This window comes from Aulonocara stuartgranti, assembly GCF_965226115.1.
Source record: "Aulonocara stuartgranti genome assembly, chromosome: 14".
Lineage (NCBI taxonomy): Eukaryota > Metazoa > Chordata > Actinopteri > Cichliformes > Cichlidae > Aulonocara > Aulonocara stuartgranti.
In genome coordinates this window covers 24,219,101-24,240,584 of record NC_138950.1, presented here as the reverse complement: position 1 = coordinate 24,240,584, position 21,484 = coordinate 24,219,101, and the positions used below count along the sequence as shown (strand labels likewise).

The 21,484-nt window shown below is 40.4% G+C and overlaps 1 protein-coding gene across 9 annotated transcripts in view; it reads right to left on the bottom strand.

Moving 5' to 3' along the window:
- Nucleotides 1–15,157: 15,157 nt before the first annotated feature.
- The window catches only part of kirrel3b (kirre like nephrin family adhesion molecule 3b), a 169,706-nt gene continuing 163,379 nt past the window's right edge, over nucleotides 15,158–21,484 (bottom strand). For all 9 annotated transcript variants that reach the window (XM_082503695.1, XM_082503696.1, XM_082503699.1 and 6 more), the window contains one exon: nucleotides 15,158–20,029. In XM_082503695.1, coding sequence (XP_082359821.1) covers nucleotides 19,568–20,029 — 462 coding nt within the window. In that variant the 3' untranslated portion in view covers nucleotides 15,158–19,567. The remainder of the gene's footprint in view (nucleotides 20,030–21,484) is intronic.

Here is a 21,484-nt window from a genome sequence, read left to right as displayed (position 1 = left end):
TTTTAAATGAAACTGTCGAGATGTGAGTGAAGTTCAGACATTTGGCTTTAATTCGTGGGGTTCAACAAAAGTATTACATTAATTGTGTAGGAATTTAATGTCACTTTGATACAAGTCCATCGTTTCGACCCATGTCCATAGGAAACATAAAGCCTGTGCGAAATTGCCTTAAAGTCAGGAAAAATCCCCATGTGCAGTATATACATTAGATACTCCATAATACGTCTTAAGTGAGTTTATTTACTCTAAGACTGCATGAGTTATAGACCTGCCCGTCTCTTTGTGAAGATTTGTGATTAATGCCAGCCATTTCTTTTGCACTGATGTTGTTCATTTCTTTAAAAGGTTTTTATCTCCATCTGACAAAGTGCCACCATTTGGTTGATTGGGCTCAGGTTTCTTCCAAGGCCGACGCATTTACACTCCAGGTCTCCAAAAACATAATTAAAAAACACAAAAGTCATTTAAGCCAACGAGGTAAAAGTGAAAGCCAAGCAAAAATTACAGTTATGATTAAAACAGGTGTTAAAAATCACTGGGATAAAATGATTAAAGGTATCGACAATTATAAACAGCCCAAAGAGCAGATGCTGTCTGCATTGTCTATGTTTCTGCCACAGCTAAGTCCCAGAGCGTTGTATTTGCACTGTTTGCCTCTGGCCACAGGATTACCCCAAATCCCTTAACCATGTGTAGAGATTCAAAAAGTGACTCACATGAGCCCTGTGTGATCTGCCACCATTATATGGTTATGTTTAGGCAACTAAATGACTTTGTTATATTTACTGTGGTTTATAAAGTCCTGGGTAGCAAAAGCTGATGGCGACTGTCGGTAGTGTTACATGCTTTATTCACCCACTGCGTTATACTAACAGCATACCTTTCTGCTCAAAGAAAACAATCTCACCTCTCAACTGTAGTCGGCTTTTTATTTAACATGAACATAATAACGAATATAGATGAGCTGAGATGTTGACAATACTCTTATTATAATAGTGCATGCTATATATTTAAATCCACAGCAACTGCTTTTTAAGGCCAATCAGCCATGATTACAAAATATTATATCAGGCTTTGCAGCTTGACCAGAAAGAAATTATTATCTGAAAAGAGCCATATAAATGAGCTATGCTGTTGTGAATGTGAAGCTGAAGCAACTCACTGTTCTGTCAGACCTATACTGAGCCTGACACAACCTTTAGTTGCTACTCTTGAGCAACACAACCTGTTAAATTGGTATCCCTGTCGTGTTGTGTAGAAACTTGCAGCAGGCAGAATGGCAGAGCAGAGAGTAATGAGAGCTGAAAAAGGCAGTGTTGATTTGATAAATAATTTTTGCAGGGCTGGTGATGCTTTACGAATCAACGTTGACCTCCTGGTGTGATGGCATATGTTAATAAAAAGAACTGCATGGTGTCTTCTGCATCCTAATCTGCTGGTGTGAAGATGAAATTCTAGTGTGTGTGTGTGTGTGTGTGTGTGTGTGTGTGTGTGTGTGTGTGTGTGCGAGAGAGATACTCCACATTTCTGTGCTGTGGGGTCTTCTTGACAACTGTGGCAGCTCAAAGGAACGTGTATGTGTTGTGGTTTGTGTACGAGCACAAACTTTCATACGTGCCCACTGATCGTTATGCGTGTGGCAGACGTAGCGAGAAGCACAGCAACTAATATACATATCAATTTTCCTCATTTGAATACACCACTTATTGGGTGATAGTGGTGATAATTACCTGTTGTGCAGCGAGTAGGGCACAGACTCCCACTGGGCTTCTATTTGTCAGCCTGGGTCACTGAATCGGCACACAGTACAGTGGTATATTGCACACTGGGGACTGGAGAGAAATGACAGCACAGCGTGAGTCCCAGCTTTCCTTTGCCAGCACCAGACAATCCCTTGTAGCACGCAAGAACTATCATGTAGGAAATGACACAGGAATAATGTGCCTTAACATCGGGGATGTTTTCAGCAGCAACTTGACAATTTGTGCATAATATTAAGTTGTCTTCCAGCGAGCAATCTGCTGTGAGAGGTTAAAGAATTGCAGGAAGGGTCAGGAAAAGCAGCGGAAAAAGACAGATTTTAAAGGTTCTCAGAATGCTGAATGGAAAATACCCACGCTATTTATATTCAACAAAAAGACTGCTACACTAAATGACACGATAGAGATTATAGCTGACAGTTTGTGATCAACGGCAACACTATGATAACCCAAAGAAGAGGCTAAAAGACTCTCCAAGTGTTTGATGCTTATTTTCATAAGAGCTTTTTCCTTCCCGTTGTCATGAGTGGAGAATTGTCTGTCACCAATATAGTTTCTAACTTAATATATATTCATAATTTTCTCCTTCTCAAAATACAGCCACGCATTAATTTTGTTTTTACTATCTAAATGAATTTGTTAATACATTCAGCTCCTTTGATTTATTCAAAAAATATTAAGCTCAGACTGTTTCTTTAGGGTGAATACAGGTGACTTGTGCTGTCTACCCAGCAACTGCCCACATCACCACTGCTAAATGACTAAATCCTGAAGATCCCACTGAACAATAAAAATGATCCCTCTCATGCTCTACAGCTGCATGTTCTCTGCCAGGCCTTACCTCTGTGTTGCAGCCCAGCAATGTGCTGTGAAGGGCCCACAAATGGGGATGAACAGGTGTCACTTTAATTATGTGTCCTCTTGTTGGAACCTGGCAGAGTCGACCAGCAGATAGTGGCTCTTTTAATTAACCTTGGAGCTCTGCTGTAGAAACACAGTGGCAGTGCCACACTGAGCACCTGCAAATATACGGACAATATCTGCCAGTCTACATGACATTCTAGCATTTAATTACAAGCACAGAGGGAGTGGGCTCACTTTCTCTCGCCCTAGCATGCATTTTATTTTTCCACTCCACTCTCCAGTCTGTCTGCGCGAGACAGCTTCGGTTTCATATGTTTCAGTCCACTCAGCTAACACCATGGCCGTCAGGCCAAGTCTCAGACTGGCAGAATTCTCCTCTTTTGACATTTTCACCCAAAATGAGGTCACTTCGCTCCCAGAAAGTATTTTCTGTTATCTTTGCATAGATGTGTGGAAGCCCAGAATGAGTTGGCGCTGGAACTTTCAATTTCACTAGCCCTCCTCTTCGAAGAAGGAAGCGAATAGATCAGTTTGTCATTCTCTTCATGTTGGAATGATGCCAGAAACCACTCTAGTGATGCATATACAAGTATGTTCACTACCAATATATAAATCTCTCTGTAGATTTTCCACATTTTGAGTATTTTAACATCACGGGTGGCTTTCCACACCACAGATTTGACTGACAATTTTATCCAATTATACTGATATTTATCTGTCAAATTACAGATGCTGCGTCTCACATGCTTCTGGCATCTCCTGACCAGAGGCTGCAGGAATCAAAGCTTATGCTTTGCTGTGATATAGCATTGCTTCATGTCATTTACATACTGAAAAGGTGTTTTAATGCAGTAAAAGAAAAACTGTAATTTACATTCTTTATAGGTTATACAGTGGAAACTGTGTTGAATGAATATATAAAACCAATGTATTAGTAATGTATTCAGCTCATTAGAACTCATGCCATCATGTTCATGATGTGTAATATACCATCTGGGAGTATTGGAATGGTTTACCTGGAGGCTTTGAGTGAAGAATGTTCCCCACCTTTTAGAAGGTGATAATATAGCTATAGATAGAGCTGGAATGGAAAAGAATGGAAAATGTGCAGCGTATAGAAGAAATGAATATGGATGATATCAAGAAGTGTTTGCTTGTACAGAAGAGAACTTGATCACATGAACCTAATCCTTTGAATCACAATGACCTCCACTGAAGTTACCACCTGAAAGGTTTAGTTGCATATTTCTAGCAAACAAAGATCGACTTGAAAGAGCTGTAAGTGTAAGTTGCTCCTAAAGGATTGTCAGAAAGCTGGAGAAAGGTTTTCCTCAGTTGCTGATGGAGTTTAATGTTAAAACTTTGTGACTTAGCTCATTTGCTTAACCTTTTAAATTACAGAAAAACACCTGGATTTAATTAAAGTAAATTCATGTTCCTTAAATGTTTATATTTAAGCCACTTTGAAATGAAGAAAACTAGGGATAATAGAATCACCGCCATGTCACGTTTTATAATCATAGTGACTGATAATGTCTTTTTCATTTTGGTGCTGAACAGGGACTGCACGCTAACTTGGAATATTTGAGGGAGAAAAAAATAAGAAAGAGTTTTGTTTCACGTGTTTGTACTTAAACTCACTGGACACTTTGTCGGGTACACCTTGCTGGTACTGGGTTGGACCCCATCTTTACCTTCAGAACTACAGTTTCTGCCCATCCATGAAATCTCTATCTGCAAAACTCCTATTTCACCGTTGGATTGAGATTTAATGAATGTGGAAGCAATTTGAGGATATTAAAATCCCATTGTCATGTTCAGGAAACCAGTTTGAGATGATTTGAGCTTTGTGTCATTGAATAGTACTGTCTCCCTCTTTTCAACACTCTCTCTTAAATCTTTTAGCACATTTTCGTCTCTGTTCTTCATCACCTTGACCTGCTGCACATCCCTTCCACTTCGATGTCTCCGTGTAGCCATCAGAAGATGGGTGCGCTGTGATTATAAAGGGATAGCAACAATATTCAGGTAGGTTGTGGTGTTTAAACGATGTGAAAGGTGTCAAGAAAATATACCCCACAAAATTTAACCACCAGCAGCAGATTCAACTGCAGAAACAAGACAGGGTGACATTTATGCCAGATTTTGACCATACAATCAGAATGTCACAGCCAAAGTTGAGACTCATTAGATCAGGTTTTTCCAATGTTAAATTATTCCAGATTTGATGACCATTTGCGTAGGTTACTCACATTACATATTTTAACTATTACAACAGAATACAGAAGTCAAATTAAAAGTTTTTATTAAAGATATTGGCTATCAATCTAGAAGATTTTGTTTTAAATAAAGACATTTCAGTACTTTCATGTTTTAAAGGTTTTTTTTCTTTAGCCAGACTGCCCAGCTGTTTAGAGTTTGATCACAGATGGTGCCTTAAGAAATATTGTATCCTTCAGTAGTTGGGACAATACAACTACCCATCCCACATCTGCACCATTAACAGTCCCAAGAGATTCAACTGATGAGGTTTCATCATCTACCTGTAGATACTAATTCTCATGACTATTATTTAATAAAAATAACAAATATCGATGCGATTTTAGTTATCGCACCAATATGCAACTTTTCCATGGAGGCTCATAATGAAAGTAAACATGCATTTTGTCAAAATGACGGAGGAACATAAAAAAACATAGCCAGCGAGACAGGCAATGAATTGATAAATGAAAACTTAATAAGGCACTTAAGATTGTTTTAAAGTGTGGAAGCAGCAGTGTTTTCAGCATTTGATATGCAAGAATAAGGGTGAGAACGAGAAATAGAGAAAAGTATCACTACCTCTGTAGGTGCTAATAATAATCTTTAATATCAAGGAGATACTCTTAGCCAAGTTGACAGAAGCTCCAGAGATGTGATGCCCCAAAAAACTAAATATGTATGCATTTAAGTCAGAAGGCATAATTTTCCCAAAAAATTGCCCTTTCTCTGTAAGAACAGCATTTTTTCCACATGCTCTGGGAAACTTAAATCATGTAAGTTTCTTGCTGAGATACAAATCTATTGAATATCCTTCGGTCTCGGTCAGTCTCTACTGACTTCTTTCTGTTTACTGTGAAGTATTGTGCTGCAGATTTTTTTTTTGTTCAGATTCAGCCAGATTCCATTTTCTGCCTCTTTTTCTTGCTCTCCAGCAGCCCTTATTTCTTTTTTATAGGATGGCAAGAACTCCTCTGGCAGTATTGAGTTTTAGACCTTTGGGCTCAACAGGTATCGCTCTCAGACGGCCTGCCTTTACCTCGCACCTACTGCACTCTGGTTTAAATTAGTGGATGCTCTTCAGGTTTGATACTGTCCCCCTTTACTGTAGGTATTGGATTTTCTCTCTCAAATTTCACATCTTACATCTGAAATATAACAGAGAATTGCCTCGGGGCACCATGTGTGCATGTGCGTGTATGAACATGTGTTTGTTTGCGTAATGGAACGCTCACCATGATATTGCTCACCATGTCAGTGTGCAAATAAAGTCAGGATCTTGGCCCACGCACAAATCCAATCAATAATGCTGTATTTGATCATGGTCCAATTTGCCTGCTGCACTTACCTAACAGTAAATTCGACAGCTTTTGAGTTTACTGGCTCTTGCTTCACTTGTTGTTTGTGTGGGTTAAATAAGGAATGCAGCGTTGCTTCTAGTGACATAACTCTTCCATTCTTTTTTGCAGGCCTATTGAAATGCTTGTCAACAAGGCCACAAAACAAATTCATTTCTGAAAGGTCAGAGAAGTAAGACATTTTCAGAAAGTAGCTTGGCAAAAGCAATCCGTGATTGAAGACGGCATCAATGCATCGGAAAGCTTGAAGTCTGAAAATTACCTACTGGCCACAGTGTGGAGAAATCCACAAGAATGCCATATACTCACCACTTCCTTAGGTACAGCTGCTCAACTGGCTTTTAAATCAAACATCTATTCAGCCAGTCACATGGCAGAAAATCAATACCTGTAGGCATGTAGACATGGTCAAGATGACCTGCCGAAGTTCACAGGGACGAAAGGTGATTTAAGGAACTTCCAACGTGTCATGGTTGTCAGTAACAGATGGGCTGGGCTGCTTTCAGAAACTGCTGATACACTAGGATTTTCCCACACAACCATTTCCAGGGTTTGCAGCAGAACTAAGACTAGAGCAGCACAAGATTGTACTGAGTGTTACTTTGTGGTGGTATTGTAATGGCTTGGGGGATGTTTTTGTAGGGTCCGTATTACCAATTGAGTATTGTTTAAATGCCACAGCCTACCTGAGCATTGCTCCTGACTGTTTCCATCCCTTTAATGACCATGGTGTACCCATCTTCTGATGGCTGCTTCCAGCAGGATAAAGCAGTCAAATAGTCTCAAACTAGTTTTCTTGAACATGACAGTGACTTCGCTGTACCCAGCAGTGCTCCAGTTATTGATGCTCCAATAAAGCGCCTCTGGGACGTAGTGAAATGGGAAATTTGCATAAAGAATGTGCAGCTGACAAATCTGCAGCAGTGTTCTGATACTATCATGTCAATATTGGGCATCAGTATCACGAGATCTATAAATCAGCAAAAACAAAAACAAGCAAACTTGAAAAATGCAGTTAAGTTAAATAGTTAAGGGTCAGAATAAAAAAACTGTCAAATCTACTTTGCTGCCTGAAACCCAGAACCAATTTATTCCAGACAAATGTGATTTACACCATTTAAAGATTTCCTTTGATTTCCTTTTTTTAGTTTGGTGACGGTTGGTTCTGGCTGCGAGGGGTTTATTTATTCCAGCTGTTCCATCATATAAGCTATTCCCATGGCTGATTTTTGCAATACACTGTCTTGTGGCACATATTGTTTGTGAATAAAATGTGCAAGTATCTAGATCTATGATGTTTTGCCACATTGTTTATTGTGCTATAAAGTAATTCTCATATGGAAGCTGAGCTTCACACACTCAACATCATGATTTTTAACATATCAGCAAAGGGCTGAAGTTAAACTTACTAAACCACACATTTTGCATGCTGTATAGCGGTCACTAATGCATTGCCATGTTTTTAATCCTACCAGTAAACAGAATCTGTTCTAATAGTCAGTGAGTCTGAAGAAATGAATATAATAAAAATATTTTTGACCAAAAAGAATCATTGATAGCAGATGAAAGTGCTATCAAAATATAGGTAAAAGGAAACTTTTTTTTGTATCTTATATGTTTCAAGTTTTGTCCAATGAAAAGAGATTTAACAGATAACTAGTAACAACATTTGATGTTGTTCCTTAATGTCATACACATTAAATAAAGAGACTGTAGCAGTGATGTATCCAAGGATACTGATGTGCAAAGTTGGTAATAGAAAAAAAAGGTTTTTCAGACAAAGATGTTTTATATTGTGACATTTGGAGTTTCTGTAAAATTGATTTGGTTGCACAGAATAAAAAATGCTGGAAAAAAACTAAAAAAAACACCAAATTTCAACCCACCATGTAACTCTGACAGGTTTTAGTGTATGAAGGTAAAGTGGTTTTGGTTCCATTTGACATGTGTTCACATTCCTCTTATTCTTTATTCTTGGCTATTAAAAATGGCATTCCAATGCTCCTCCGCATGGCTTTTGTACATAAATAAAAGTTTTTGCATAAATGCTAAAGGATCACTGTGTGCAAGCCTTTGTAGCATTTAGCACAATGTACTGGTAACGTTCCATAGTGAACCCAACTCAGATCTCCCCTTTGAAGCAAAGAAATTTGCATTTTCTATGTTTTAAAGTAACAATAATAAAGTATTATACGTATCTGTTCTGGGCTACTGTAGGATGACCAACTCGCAACAAAACCTCCTGTGTAGATCTGAAGGGCTCATCCTAAGGTTAACAATAACATCAGGTTGATTGTACACCACCAAAAACATATTTCGCATGACTCTTTTTGTTTTTTATTATTTAAAAAGATGCCCTTGAATGTGAAAAAGACTTAAAAAAAAAAGATTATGCAGGATAAATAATACACTTGACTTAGGGCATAAAAGGTTAATTAAACGAGAGATAATTAAATAAGTGGCTCCTTAGATGAAAATTTCTCCTTGTGGATGGAGCACTTTCAGGGCACCTGAAAGGTTTTAGGTTGACTTCCTCATCAGTTTTCTTCTATCCATAGACTTCTAATTATTGTCACAGTGGGAGGTGCTCTTCACTCACCTAATTCTGCTCCCTGATTACGTTTGACATTTTAATGCCAAGTGTCAAAACTGTTCTCCATATGTGTAAATGAGTTCAGAAATTCTTCATTATGCAGATGAGGTTGGTAACATTTCGGAAACTCTGGGATAAACATTCAGAGCCTATGACTCATTTGATTCAACAACATGTATAATAATTAATGATTAGAAGGGTACAAAGATTAATAATACAAATGTGTGTGGATGAAGAGTCAGAGTAACCGTGTTTCTTGTGAGTTACAGTGAGTGAGCAACAATTCTTCTCTGCTTTAACCGATGCACACAATATGGATGGTATTGACAGGCTGTAGATGGCATAAAGTGAAAAAAACATGCTGTTTAACTTGTGAACACAAGGGGGCAGTATGGAATCAGAATCCCCGAGTGAAAAGCTCTCACAAACGAGCAGGCTTTCTAAGCAGCGTATCTGCAAGTCGTGTATGTTTGATATCTGATCCAAAATGTTTGATCTCTGCTATATTCTCCAATTTGCCATTTTCACTCCTACCTGGTGTTCTCTTCAGATGTTTAGACTTTTCTAACTTCTCGACAGAATGAAAAAATGAAAAAGACGAAGAAAGAAGGAAAGGAAGAAAGGAAGGAGGAAAATAAATAAAGAATAAAATTAAATAATAATTTAAAAAATCCAGCTTGTATTGATGCCCAGTGGCATGACACATTATGAATCCTTGTGGGGGTTTTTTTGCTTTGTGTGCCTAATTAGTAACTTTCGGTTCACATAATCTCATCAAAGGGGTTGTTGTGTCATTTGAATGGTTTACATCTGACTTACCAAGAGACACTTAGAGGGAATGTTCAGCTCATTAGAGAAATGACTCACTGTTTTCTGTCCTTCCTTGACTACAAGTTTGGTCACAACCCCTGGGCCTAACCCCCTTCTTCCACGCTTGTGTGAATAACTCAATAACTCCCATCCATGGCACAATTAAGGCATTATTACACCCTTCACTGGACCTCATGCTCCGGGGTGAATTGTGGGGGCCATTCCTGACCCCTATTCCGTCAGTCCTAGCCCCACTGTGAAGCCTTGGCTACTCTTATCACTGACCCATTTTACACTCCCCATGTGCCCCGCTTTTACACGGCACACAAACAGTCCTTCACGGCTCTCCTACGCACACACATATTTACCCCCCCCCCCCCCCCCCCCCCCCCCCCCCCCTCAGTTGTCTCCACCCAGCAGGCAGAAGCATGGCATCACGAGTCACACCAAAGCCAGCAGCTGTGCAACGGGCGCCATGTGGGGCACTCGTCCGGCCAAGCAGTGAGATGGGGGGCGGTGTGAGCATCGTTAGGAGTTGAAGGGTGCCACCTTCCCTCTGTCTCTTTCTTTTTTACTCTTCCCATTTCATGCCTCTGCATGAAGGAAGCCATCTGCCTGCTGCCAGTCATCTATGGCTGCGAGAGAGTCTGTGACACTTTGCACTTTGAGCTTGTCTGTCACCCACCCACTTCTTTCCTTACACACAAGATGAAACCATGCTGACCATCTTTGACTTCTCCACTTTCCCCCGTATCTCTTATTTTCAATTTCAGCTGTTTTATGGCTTTGCACCTCCAGTCTTCACCGCCTCAACGTGCTGCTGTGTCATACAGGTGGGGATGCTGTTTGTTAGAAATTTCCTACTTCTGATGTCTGGCCCTTCTCTGGCCGTGGCATTTCTATTATTTAATTTGTTGTACTCTGTATCAAATCTAAAAGTTGTGAGAGCACGACTTGTTAGCTCAAAAATTTTATGTACTCTAAGCTGGTTTATCTATGCGATAAACCATGGGACCTGAGTCAATATTTGTGCAATTTGTTCCCCCGCAAGCTGATCAACTGCTGAACAAAACCACATCCCTTTATTCTTTATCACTGAAGCAACTCCAGTCCCCCTCTCTTGATAACATCAGAGACCAAGGTCTTGTTTTTTTTGTGTGTGGTTTTTTCCAGCATTTTATTTTTGGGAAAGATTTTTTCCAGTGGATTAACTGAAATAAAGGTCATCGCTGCCTTTCATCAGACTGCGGTAAATAATGTTTCATCGTCATTTACAGGAATTAAGTAGATAAGCTTGGGTTTCAAACAGCCAAGTCTCAAGCTGCCAAAACAACTGCTCGTGTTATTCTCTCCCTGTGTCCACTGTCCATGCATCATTAATATTCATTCACGCTAACAGTTTCTTGAATGCTTCCAACTCAAAGGGCTGAGTCTAACAAATGGACTTGCAATTGAAGGCTTGCACTCCAAATGTCACGTCTGCATGCTGTTCCATTTGTTTTGAATGCACTCCAAATGAAAAGCAATTTAAGAGCTCCAACCATTAAAAAGAGCCCTCACCATTGAAGTGCAAACTAAACCTTAATTAGGAAAATGATGATTGTTCAGTGCGTGCGCTCATTTTGCTTTACAATTAGCCAGCCCCTTTCCTTATACCACCCTCTGACAATTTATATACTTCAGCCTGTCTACATTTGCAAAATGTCAACATGCCAAAGATTAAATTAAAGCAGGTCTCTGTAAAGAAGACACATCTATCATATCAATCCTGACACAAGATTAACTGGTTGACATTTGTCTCCACTAAACCGGCACTATGGGACCTTATCCAGAAGATTCTCTATCAACGAGCCCTGTCAAACACACAAAGTGCATGATGGAGAATATAATTAAGTCAAATATCTGTTCTTTTTTTCTTCCCCAAAGAACTCTTTAAGTTTTTACGTGTTTTGTTTGCGCTCGTACGTCAAGGAAGCGGTGGGATCATATTGTCGAAAATGTCCTTTCTGTCAGGTTGACCGCAGGTCAGAAGCTGCGCACACATATCTGTGTGTGCTGAGGCATGCTTAATAATGTGTGCCCACAGCCTCACGCTTCACCTGTTATAATACAGTGCAAATACATCCGGAATAATTAACAGTCTAATATGGAAAGATGATGTTTGATCAATCCAAATTGCCCATAGTGTGGCTCCAGTCAACAAAGCTGGAACAAACAAAAGTGAGCCTTTAAAACAGGGAAAGGTCATAGGATCAATAATTCATTTAAGAAGCTCCTTGGGATTGACTCTCAGTCAGCTTGTAATCAGGAGAGGAGATTTATTTATCTTAACCAGCATTAAATGCGCATTCCTAAGGTGGAAAAACATTGTGCCAAGTCGGTCGATTTTCACTGCCCTCGCAAGGCCACCGGTTTTTCTGTTTTATTTACCACCCACCACCTGGCAAGGTTGAGCTCTTTAATAGTACTTCAGCTGTGGACTAAGCATCTGTTAAAGAAAGTTTAGGGGAAGAAAGGGCAACAGAGAAAAGTCAAGGATAAGGACAAATCCAAGGATTCGAATGCAGGGAATCACCTTGTAGTTGTAGAGTTGTACAGTAACAGCATGCAACAATAATGAATGGGAAATTGTGCTTAATCTATTTTGAGCTACGCAGTATTATGCGTCTACTGGATAGGATAAAGGAGTGATAATATTAAATAACACCCGAGTCATGGTTTATTATAACTAAATGTGCCTGGAAAAGAATGTATTTTGCAGTGTTTTCAAATATTATCTAATAAGCAGGCTATTTTACACATGCAGCTTCGCGGGACTAGATTTGGGATTCACAGAGAAAGACACCTCCTCTGATTTAAATAATGCAGCTCTGCTGACTCGCGGGGGGATACGAGAGGCTATGTTGGCTCAAACGCTACAAACCTGCCTGGTTACAAAAGATTTACTGAGTCGACTCTCAAAGCCCATGTCCAGGTGGGGTGAAGAAACAGGATTTTGCAAAATGCAGTACCTCGAATTTCTCAACAACAGGTAACAATGTTGCTTTCCAGATGAGGCTGTATTATATCAGGTGCAGTTTTGTTTCCTGAATAAATGAAGGGCCACTTTTATAGACTACTATATATTAATCAGCAGTTTAAGCATATAAAATGCATGAGGGAATCAGAGGTGGCATCTTAAAGGTTAAGGTTGGATCAGACTGCAGATAAATGTATTGTGACCATGGTCTTTCTCTGACCTTAACTAAAAGCTTCCAGTGCTTTAACATGACCACAAAAAGCGCGACGGTGTTGTCGTGACCACAAGTGGATAATTTTCCACAATATTGGGTGTTCTTGCAAAGAAAAATACAATTATGTTAATAGGAAATTTACTTTAAACAGACTTGTTTGTTTGCATATTCAACACCTCCTACCTAATGCGCAGTAAGTGGTTAAAATATTAAACAGTGACTTTTAGGATGCTCTCGTCATTTAATGTTTCTCCAAGAGACAGATGTTGGTTGAGTTTTTTGGTGTGTGTGTGTGTGTGTGTGCGCTCAACCAGCTGTCCTTGGCAAACAAATGACTATAAAGAAAGCATTTCATAGGCAATTGCATCAAGGAAGCAGCAGTATGGAGATTTGCTTCAATGTGTCACTCATCTCTTCTTTTTAGCTCGCTTGTAAGACCATATGGTTTACAGTTAGGAGACTACAAATGAGTTTGACTGACAATCTAATCAGGCTGTCTGCTTAGAAAAAAAACCTGACAATTTTCACAATTTAAACGGCGGCTAACACACAGCACGATAATGATATCAAGAACATGCTAGTTTTATCGTGGCGGTGACGGCGGCGGGGGAGATTTAGCCATGTATAGTTCAGCTTCTTCACCACCCCGACTTTTTCTCCCCTTCCACACCATGTAAATACTGTACCTGTCTGTAGATAATTTTCTAATGGAGTGCGTTGACATTGCAAACGCTTACTCTGCCATTTGCTCTAAATTTGTGCCTTTGTTAAATTGGATTCCAAATGCAATTATCTGCCAAGGTAATTCATGACACAGTAGCCCGTCACAACGGCTCATTTGAAGGGATGCAGAGTCATTTATGAGTCATTTTGTAACAATACTGTATCTCTCCGAATAGGTGAGGCCCATGGGGAACTCGACAAGCTTTCTACATTTTGCGGGAAGGAAAGAATGAATGATTAGCTCCTTCCAATCCCTAGTTCCAAGGAGAGTGTTTAAAGCCATAATGCAAGCAAATGTCTGGCCTAGATCTGTTCAGTAATGAGTTGGAGCTCTATGATTAGACAAATCCATCACAAATGGCACAATTTGTATAATGTTTGGAAAAACATGGCCATTTTTATTCACCACGGGAAACTTTTCAAGGGAAATAATGTTGTTGGCAGATGAATTCTCAATATTAAGACCAGACTGGTTATAGCACTCGCTCAGAGGTAAGCTTATACACACAGCAGCGAGTCCTTTCTCTGTCTGGGCTTGGTGTGCAGCAAAGAAATGCTTACTTTTTCTCTTCTAGGCTTCTCAAATAAGAGAATTGTTTCTGATTCCGACTTCAAGAATACTACATTCCCGCCTTGGCTGCAAGCGGATTAATCCAGCTAAAGAGTAATTGCCCTTGCATTGTATTGACTCTGTGCATGAAGGAATTCAAATCACTTTTAAGTTTCAGTTCTGTAGGATTGGAGCCAGTACTTCAGGCAAGTTAAGGTGTTTATGTGAGTTCATTTAATTTGGAGTAAGACTGCAATGGTCCTATTAATGGATTAAAGGGCTGCATGTAAATGTAATGGTGTGAATCTGCTGACTGCCTAGGAAAACAGAGGACAAAGCGAATAAACAGTAGCGTGCCTGCTTTTAACAAATGCCGTCAAAGTACACTTAAGCCAGCCACAAAACACTCTCGATAGCTTATTGCTGGCTGACTGTCCAACAAGAGCCACTGTGCAGGTCGATTAGGGACACGAATGTGATTGTCTCTGTTCTTGTGCTGCCACACCTGCAAAACGTTGCTTTAAACAGGATTGCGTTGGTTTTATTTCTACAACCCTTTTCTCGTTTCTCATTTTGTGATATAAGCAAAACACAAATTGCTGCCCAGCCTGAAGCTGCACGTAGCGTCTGCTTGAATCTGGACCTCATTGACAAACTATTGAAACATCACTAGGGTGTTCATTATACTCGAGTTTGCCTGCATACAGCAACTGGATCTTACATTAGTCAAAATGTATATACTGTGTGCATGTTTGTGAAGTGACTGCACATTTCCTGCACTCTTCTCGTCTACATCGGAAGGCCTGACTTGGGCCATTAATGATTAATATTTCCCAGTGGGCACCGTAGCATAAGAGTTTTCATAAAAGCTGCTCACTGTCTAGCATTAATAGGAATGAAAGAACTTTTGAAATCTGCGAGAACAAAACTAATGGTGAAGATTTCTGTGCAGACAAAGCAGTAACTCACGAATCTCATTCTCACTGACAGACCAGTGTAAACATAAACACCAACTCAAACATCAGTTTTATTCTCCAAATATACAGAGCAAAAGCATCATAGATTCACAGACTGGTACAGTTAAAATACATCTTTTTCATTTTTTTCTTAGATACAGAGGGCCACCTCCTGAAAATAGTGGTTCACCCAAAAGAGCATTTACACGTTGCCTTTTTATTACAATTACTGTATGGTTATGGTTCACTATTTATACAAATTCTTGCAATGACCATTTAAAGTACCTTCTGAGCCTCGTGTAGCATTTGCAAGTAGTTTGCATTATTTGGAGTACAGAGCGAATCAACCAATGACGTTGAAGGGTACTCATTTGACTTCCAAAGGCATTCCTATTATACTTCCCATTTGCTTATGTGACTTGCTGCAAACTGTCTGCTGCAAACCAACCCGCACTGATTACCAATGCACCCTGCGAGACAAAGGAAACTCTGAGAGTCGTTTCCAGATGCTATTTTGTACAGGTCTTACACTTGGACTTTATTAAATTACTAACAAGGTATTGATTTGGTAGGAAAGAAAAAAGAAAGTGAGAGAAAAAGAGAGAAACTCAGTGACAGAAAGCATTTACACGGTTGAAAAAAAAGGCTTATTATGATCAGTTCAGAGGTTCAAATGGCACCTTCGCTAATGTGCTCCGTCATGCACAGTGACACCTATCATACACTGATGTAGATTTCAAATAACCCACACTTGCAAAGTCCCTTTGCAAGCATGACAAAACCTTGAAAGTACTAATGCTGAGTATTTCTTTATCTATTTTTTCCAAGTTATTTCAAACCAAGCAACATACTTTTTGCAATAAACAAACATAACATTGGCAATGAACAGAAAAAGCCATTATAAATTCCAGCCAGTGTCTTTCCTTCACACTGCTCCTAAGCTCTGTCTCTCACCTTAGAAACATTCTTATCCAGTGTTTTACAGGCTAGTCTTTAGCATCTCTGAAAAACAGTCTACGCTCCATGCTCTGCTCTGAAAGCGGTTGCTCTGTTTTATCAGGAAAGGGCAGCAACCCCTTGTAATTGTTCCGGGTCTTTGTGTTTATTCATCTGTTATGCCCTGGCATCTGTGCAGTGCTTGTAGCCAGGCAAACAGGCACCGCCAGCACCAGCCGGCGAGGCGTCCACAGGTGAGCAGGGCAGACTCCGTCCCCACATGGGCTTTGATTCCCAAAGACTGACATGGCACTCACATCCTCTAGTACTCTCATGCCCACTGTAGCTGTTGCCATTCTGGAGGGTGGGGGGAGGTGGGACAGAAGGCTGGCCTATCAAATATTTATCTGTTTGCTGTGCAGTGTGCAGATTCTCTGGACTGGGAAAATGCATTATGTTTGGATCAGTGCAAAAGCTGCATCAGATAGAGGAAACGATCCATTTTTAGAAGGACAGCAAATTTGTTTTGTTTTCATGAAGAGAGTTGCTAAAAGTCTGTATGGCAAGTTTCAAACTGGCACATTTTTAGAATTCCGATCATGTGAATGTAAAGTAATGCATAACATATGGACACTTTATTCTGTATTTTTTTTAATCCCCCAAAGTAGATTGCACTGTAATTGAATGTTGATGATATCAGTGAAATAATTTAATTCTACCCTCATAAATGCGGAAATGAATGAAAACCTGCGACACCCGTACTTGACAGTCATGGTGGTGCCAAATGCAATATATTGCTGGACATCTGGGCATCTCTCAGAGGGGCTGCAAGAATAATCGCCTCTTACTGTATTTCACTTCAAAGCTGTCCTGGCTATGCTTAGCTTCTCATCCTATAGCCTCGTGTGTGCTCGGTGTGAGTAAGTTTTCCCTGTGAGATCTGGGGGAGGAGAAAACTGCTCGCACGAGCCTTTCATGTAGTTTGTGTGAAACGGCGAGGTTGATGATTTTTTGTTTTGTTCAGGACAGGAAACAAAGAAAGGAAACATCGTCTGTCTTTACAGTTCTGATGCCATGTGGTGTTTGTTGAGCTCTGGAATAGTGGAATCTGAATGAGAAAGAAAGCCCGGAAAAAAATTATATACAGAGAAAGACAGCATTAGAGATTTATATACAGTCTGCTAAGTGCCAAGCTGGATTATCAGCGTTGAAACAGAGCTTTTTGTCTTAAGCTGTACAATGGGCACCAATCCATTTGTAAAATTAGAGTCCAAACCGCCGCCACTCAAGTGGAAAACCCCGTTCAAATGCTTTGAATATAATCATATGTAAAGTGGTTACAACAACAACTTGCTTTTGTTGGAAACACGGTGCTTGTTTTTTCATGGGTTGAGAGGCAGATTTTGTAGTTTCAGGTTCACACAGGTTCGTTCCAATTGACTGCTGCACTACATATGGAACAACTACCTTATTAGGTTTTCATCACACAAAACTATAAATGTTTTGTGTGATGTTTGTGTTTGATTTGACAAAACAAAGATGACAATGACATTGTGAGCCACCCTTTTTAAGTCGTTTTTTTTTCTTTTTTTACAGTAATTTTTCAGGAAGTCCGCTATATTTTACAGATCTGATAAAATAACAAACAGTATGGCTTGAAAGTAAGACCTTGAAAGTGCACAGACATATGAGGCTACTGAATGCTATAATAAATGTGATGTGGGTGCAATACGTAACTGCAGCTATTGCAAAAAAAAGGATCTGTGTTTACTGTGAAGCGATGCTCTTATCAAAGCCTGTTAACACAGCTTAAGGTCAACAGCAATCTACGTAGCATCCACGTGTTGTAGCATTAAGACTAAAATACGTTGGCTCTTTAGCTACACGGCATCTGCAGTGTTCCTTGCAAACCCTTTTTGATCAAAGCATGTGCAGTGTTGGACTATGACACCAGGTGAACTATGACAGGTTCACCTTAAGCATTTTACACAAAGTACGAGTGTTTCTGGTGCAAGTTAAATCACTACTCTGATTATACTCTCAACTAAAACAATTACAGTGCCAGTGATTGAAAAATAAAGCCGATCCATACATGTCACACGAGCGTGGATAACAAAAACTAAGAATGCACCCAACAAGCCACCATCAGCCCCCACAGCAGCTCTGATTGAATAGCAGACATCAAAATAAAACCATTTTTTTCTCTAAATTTGCTTGTTATGTCCCTTGATGAGCAGCACAATCACACATGGGTATACAGTCAGGATGCACTAAGCTCCAGCGTCAACAGTGATATCGACAAAAGCAATAGGATAACCACACAATAAGAAGCTAAAATATCATGTTTACATTTCCTTTAGCAGGGAACCTCAAGTACATGGTTGATGGTCTGTGGTGTTACAAGGAGAAATTCACAAGTACAACTCATTTTGGCTTTCCTGCTGCAGTTTCGGAGCTGGATTTTGGCGCAGTGACACCACGGTGGATGCAGCTCCCCCACCTGAAGAACTGATGGGGTACATCAATCTGGCTTCGTCAAAGTTTGTATTGACCCAGTTCAAGCAGTTCAAACAGACCCTCAAGGCAAGTAGATGTGGACAAGAAGAGGCGCCCATGTCTCATTTATAGTCATCCATGAGGGAAATCAGAGTCAGAAATTAGACGCTAGAAAAGAAATTACAGTCGCGTATGTACACTGATATTCTTTTATCGCAGAGTCTCAAAGTAAAATAATGACTCAGGGATTTAAAATGAGATCTCGGCCCTTCTTTATCTGCTCAGCTCTGTGGCCCAGATACAGCTGCGGAGAGGAAAAACAACCGCTGTTTTCAGCGCTTGAAATGTCTGTGGGCATATGGAGGAAGTTTTCTTACACCTACACAGGAGACGAGTTTGAACAAGCCGAGCTTAACGTACAGTGTTTAAAGGGAAAGTGGGAGTGGAGGAGAGAAAAAAAGGTGTTGTTTTAACAACTTAAAACCACATGCACATTGAATTTTGTGCTTCAAACTACAAGAGAGCAGCAGGACACTGGCTTGCGCTCATTAGCAGACAGTTTGTGCTGAGTGCCAAAACACTCATGACAACACTTCCAGTTTTTCGTCTTCAAAAAAGCGAAAGTGGTCCATCCCAAGGGTGCTGATTGTCACAGAAGCCTTGTTTTCCTGCCCTCTGATCGGTCAACAGTGTCACTGCAAAACCCAAAAGTTTAAACGCTGTACTCGTGCAGTGTTTGTGTTGGCAAATAACCTCTCTGTGGCACAAAGCAGGGAATTGATGAGTTGAGCATGAGCGAAATATAAGGCTTCTTGATCCTTTTTTTTTTTTTTTTTTTTCTTTTTTTGGGGACACTGGGAAGTCTAAACAAGTCACATGGTGCATTAAAGCCCCAGTGTCTTCAGGCATCCACAGAAAACACCTACTGACATTGTTCTTTTTAGGCGCTCCTCGGAGCTGGTTCTTTCAGTTTTACAATCCTAGCTGGTTTGTTTCACCCCTTTCCACAAGCCCTTCCCTCCCAAGAGGTCAGACATGGGTCTGCATGCGCTTCTGGAGGGGTCGGGTGAGGTCTGAGTTCTGTGAGGAGGATTGGGAATAGTGGGATGAGGAGGAGGCGGAGGCCTTGCTGTCTTTGTCGAACTGCACATAGCCGTCTGGCTTACTGTAGCTGCTGACGCTGCTGTCACACTGCGTGTCGATAAAAGAGCTGGAGTCGCTGAGCGAGCCGCGCTGGAACTCCCGCTCGCAAAGCTCAATGGAGCTGCTGCCCATGCCCAGCACGAAGCGTTGGCTGTAGTCATACAGTCGGTTGGGACCAGCTCCAAGAGTGGAATAGATGTTGGTGAAGGACATGCCCGTCGGTACCCGCTGCTTTCCCAGGGTACCTGTGTTGGTGGGGTTCCTCACCTCAGTGGTAGGGTTCCCTGTCATGGTAGGTGTGTGATGCTCTTTGAAGGTATTTACACTGTAGTAGCCATTTGTAGGGTCCTATTGAAAACACACGAAGGAAAGATTCTTTAGAGCTATACATCTATATATCACATATGCACACAAAGGAAAAAGAAGAAAGGGAAGAAAAACAAACAAATCTTATTTGTTTATATGTGAATGTACCTCTATCCTCAAAGTGCAACAGAAGTCAAGGTCAAACTGACAATAATTAACATTCAAACTGCTGAAATAAATAAGGAAAGAGTCTGCGGTCTGTGTAGGAAAAAAATTAAATAACTTTAAGAAAGAAAGACAAGAAAAAACAACACTGGTGAGGCTTAGGGGTAGGATTTAGTTAGCCCCCACACAGACCTTAAAATCATGTCTTTTGCTAATTAGGCAGGCCTTGATGATTCATAGTTTGGCATCCAATGTGTCATAGCAAAGTTCACTCTCATACTGGCTTTAATTGGACCTAAATGGATTGTAGTGTTTATAATTTCATGTATGCACCTAAATGGCTTCTGAGACCAGAGCTGTGCCACTTGTTTGTCTGCTTGGCTGCAGGCACTGTGCTGTTGCTAAGGGTCCAGTTAGGGTATGTGTCAGGTTTTTTTTCTTCTTCTCTTTTTTTCATGTCCTTGTGTGAACGGATGTAAATGTCAAGCATAGTGAGCATGGTGGCAAATCCCAAAAGAAGAATGCTCATAATGGGGAAATGAGAGAGACGACCTGAGAGGATGCTCGTTATGCTTGTCATTACCAGAAAGCAGACAGGGAGATTGTTTGCGCCTGCCCTTTATCACTTGTTCAGTCCCCTTTTGCTCTTGCCTCATGCAAGGTGTCATTAGCCGGGATCAAAAAAAAAAAAAATCAAGCATGACAGAGAGAGCAGGTAAGAAGGCGAAAAAAAAAGAAGTGCACTCGCGAACGATAATGTCAGCCGTAATTTGGACTAAACAAAAACGTTTGTGTGAGGCTTGTTGTCTCCAGCAAGTTGAGCGTGAAGAGGCAAGATCTTCACAAGATGACCTGCTTAAGTTCAAACCAAGTATCAGAACGGCGAAGAAAGATGATTTAAATGACTATGAATGTGATAGACAGGCTGGTCTGAATATGGCACTTGCATGAGTTTTACAAAGAATCACCCCCAAAAAAGAAAATAGCCAGTGAGTAGCAGTACTCTTGGAAAAAATGCTTTGTTGATGTCAGAGGTCGGAGGAGAATGGCCACGTTGCTTCGAGTTGTTAGGAAGGCCACAGTAACACTCATTAGAAATAAGATCTGCAGAGGAGCATCTCTAGAGCAGACAGGCTACAGCAGCAGAAGAGCACACCGATTGTCACTCCTGTCAGCTAAGAACAAGAGACTGAGGCTACAATTCCTACGGGCTATAGACAATTGGAAAGAACAATTTTCTATAGCCAATTGGCTGCACCATTCAGATGGCAGGGTTAGAATTTGGCATAAAGAATGGATCCAACCCAATCTGTGTCAAGTGTTTAGGCTGGT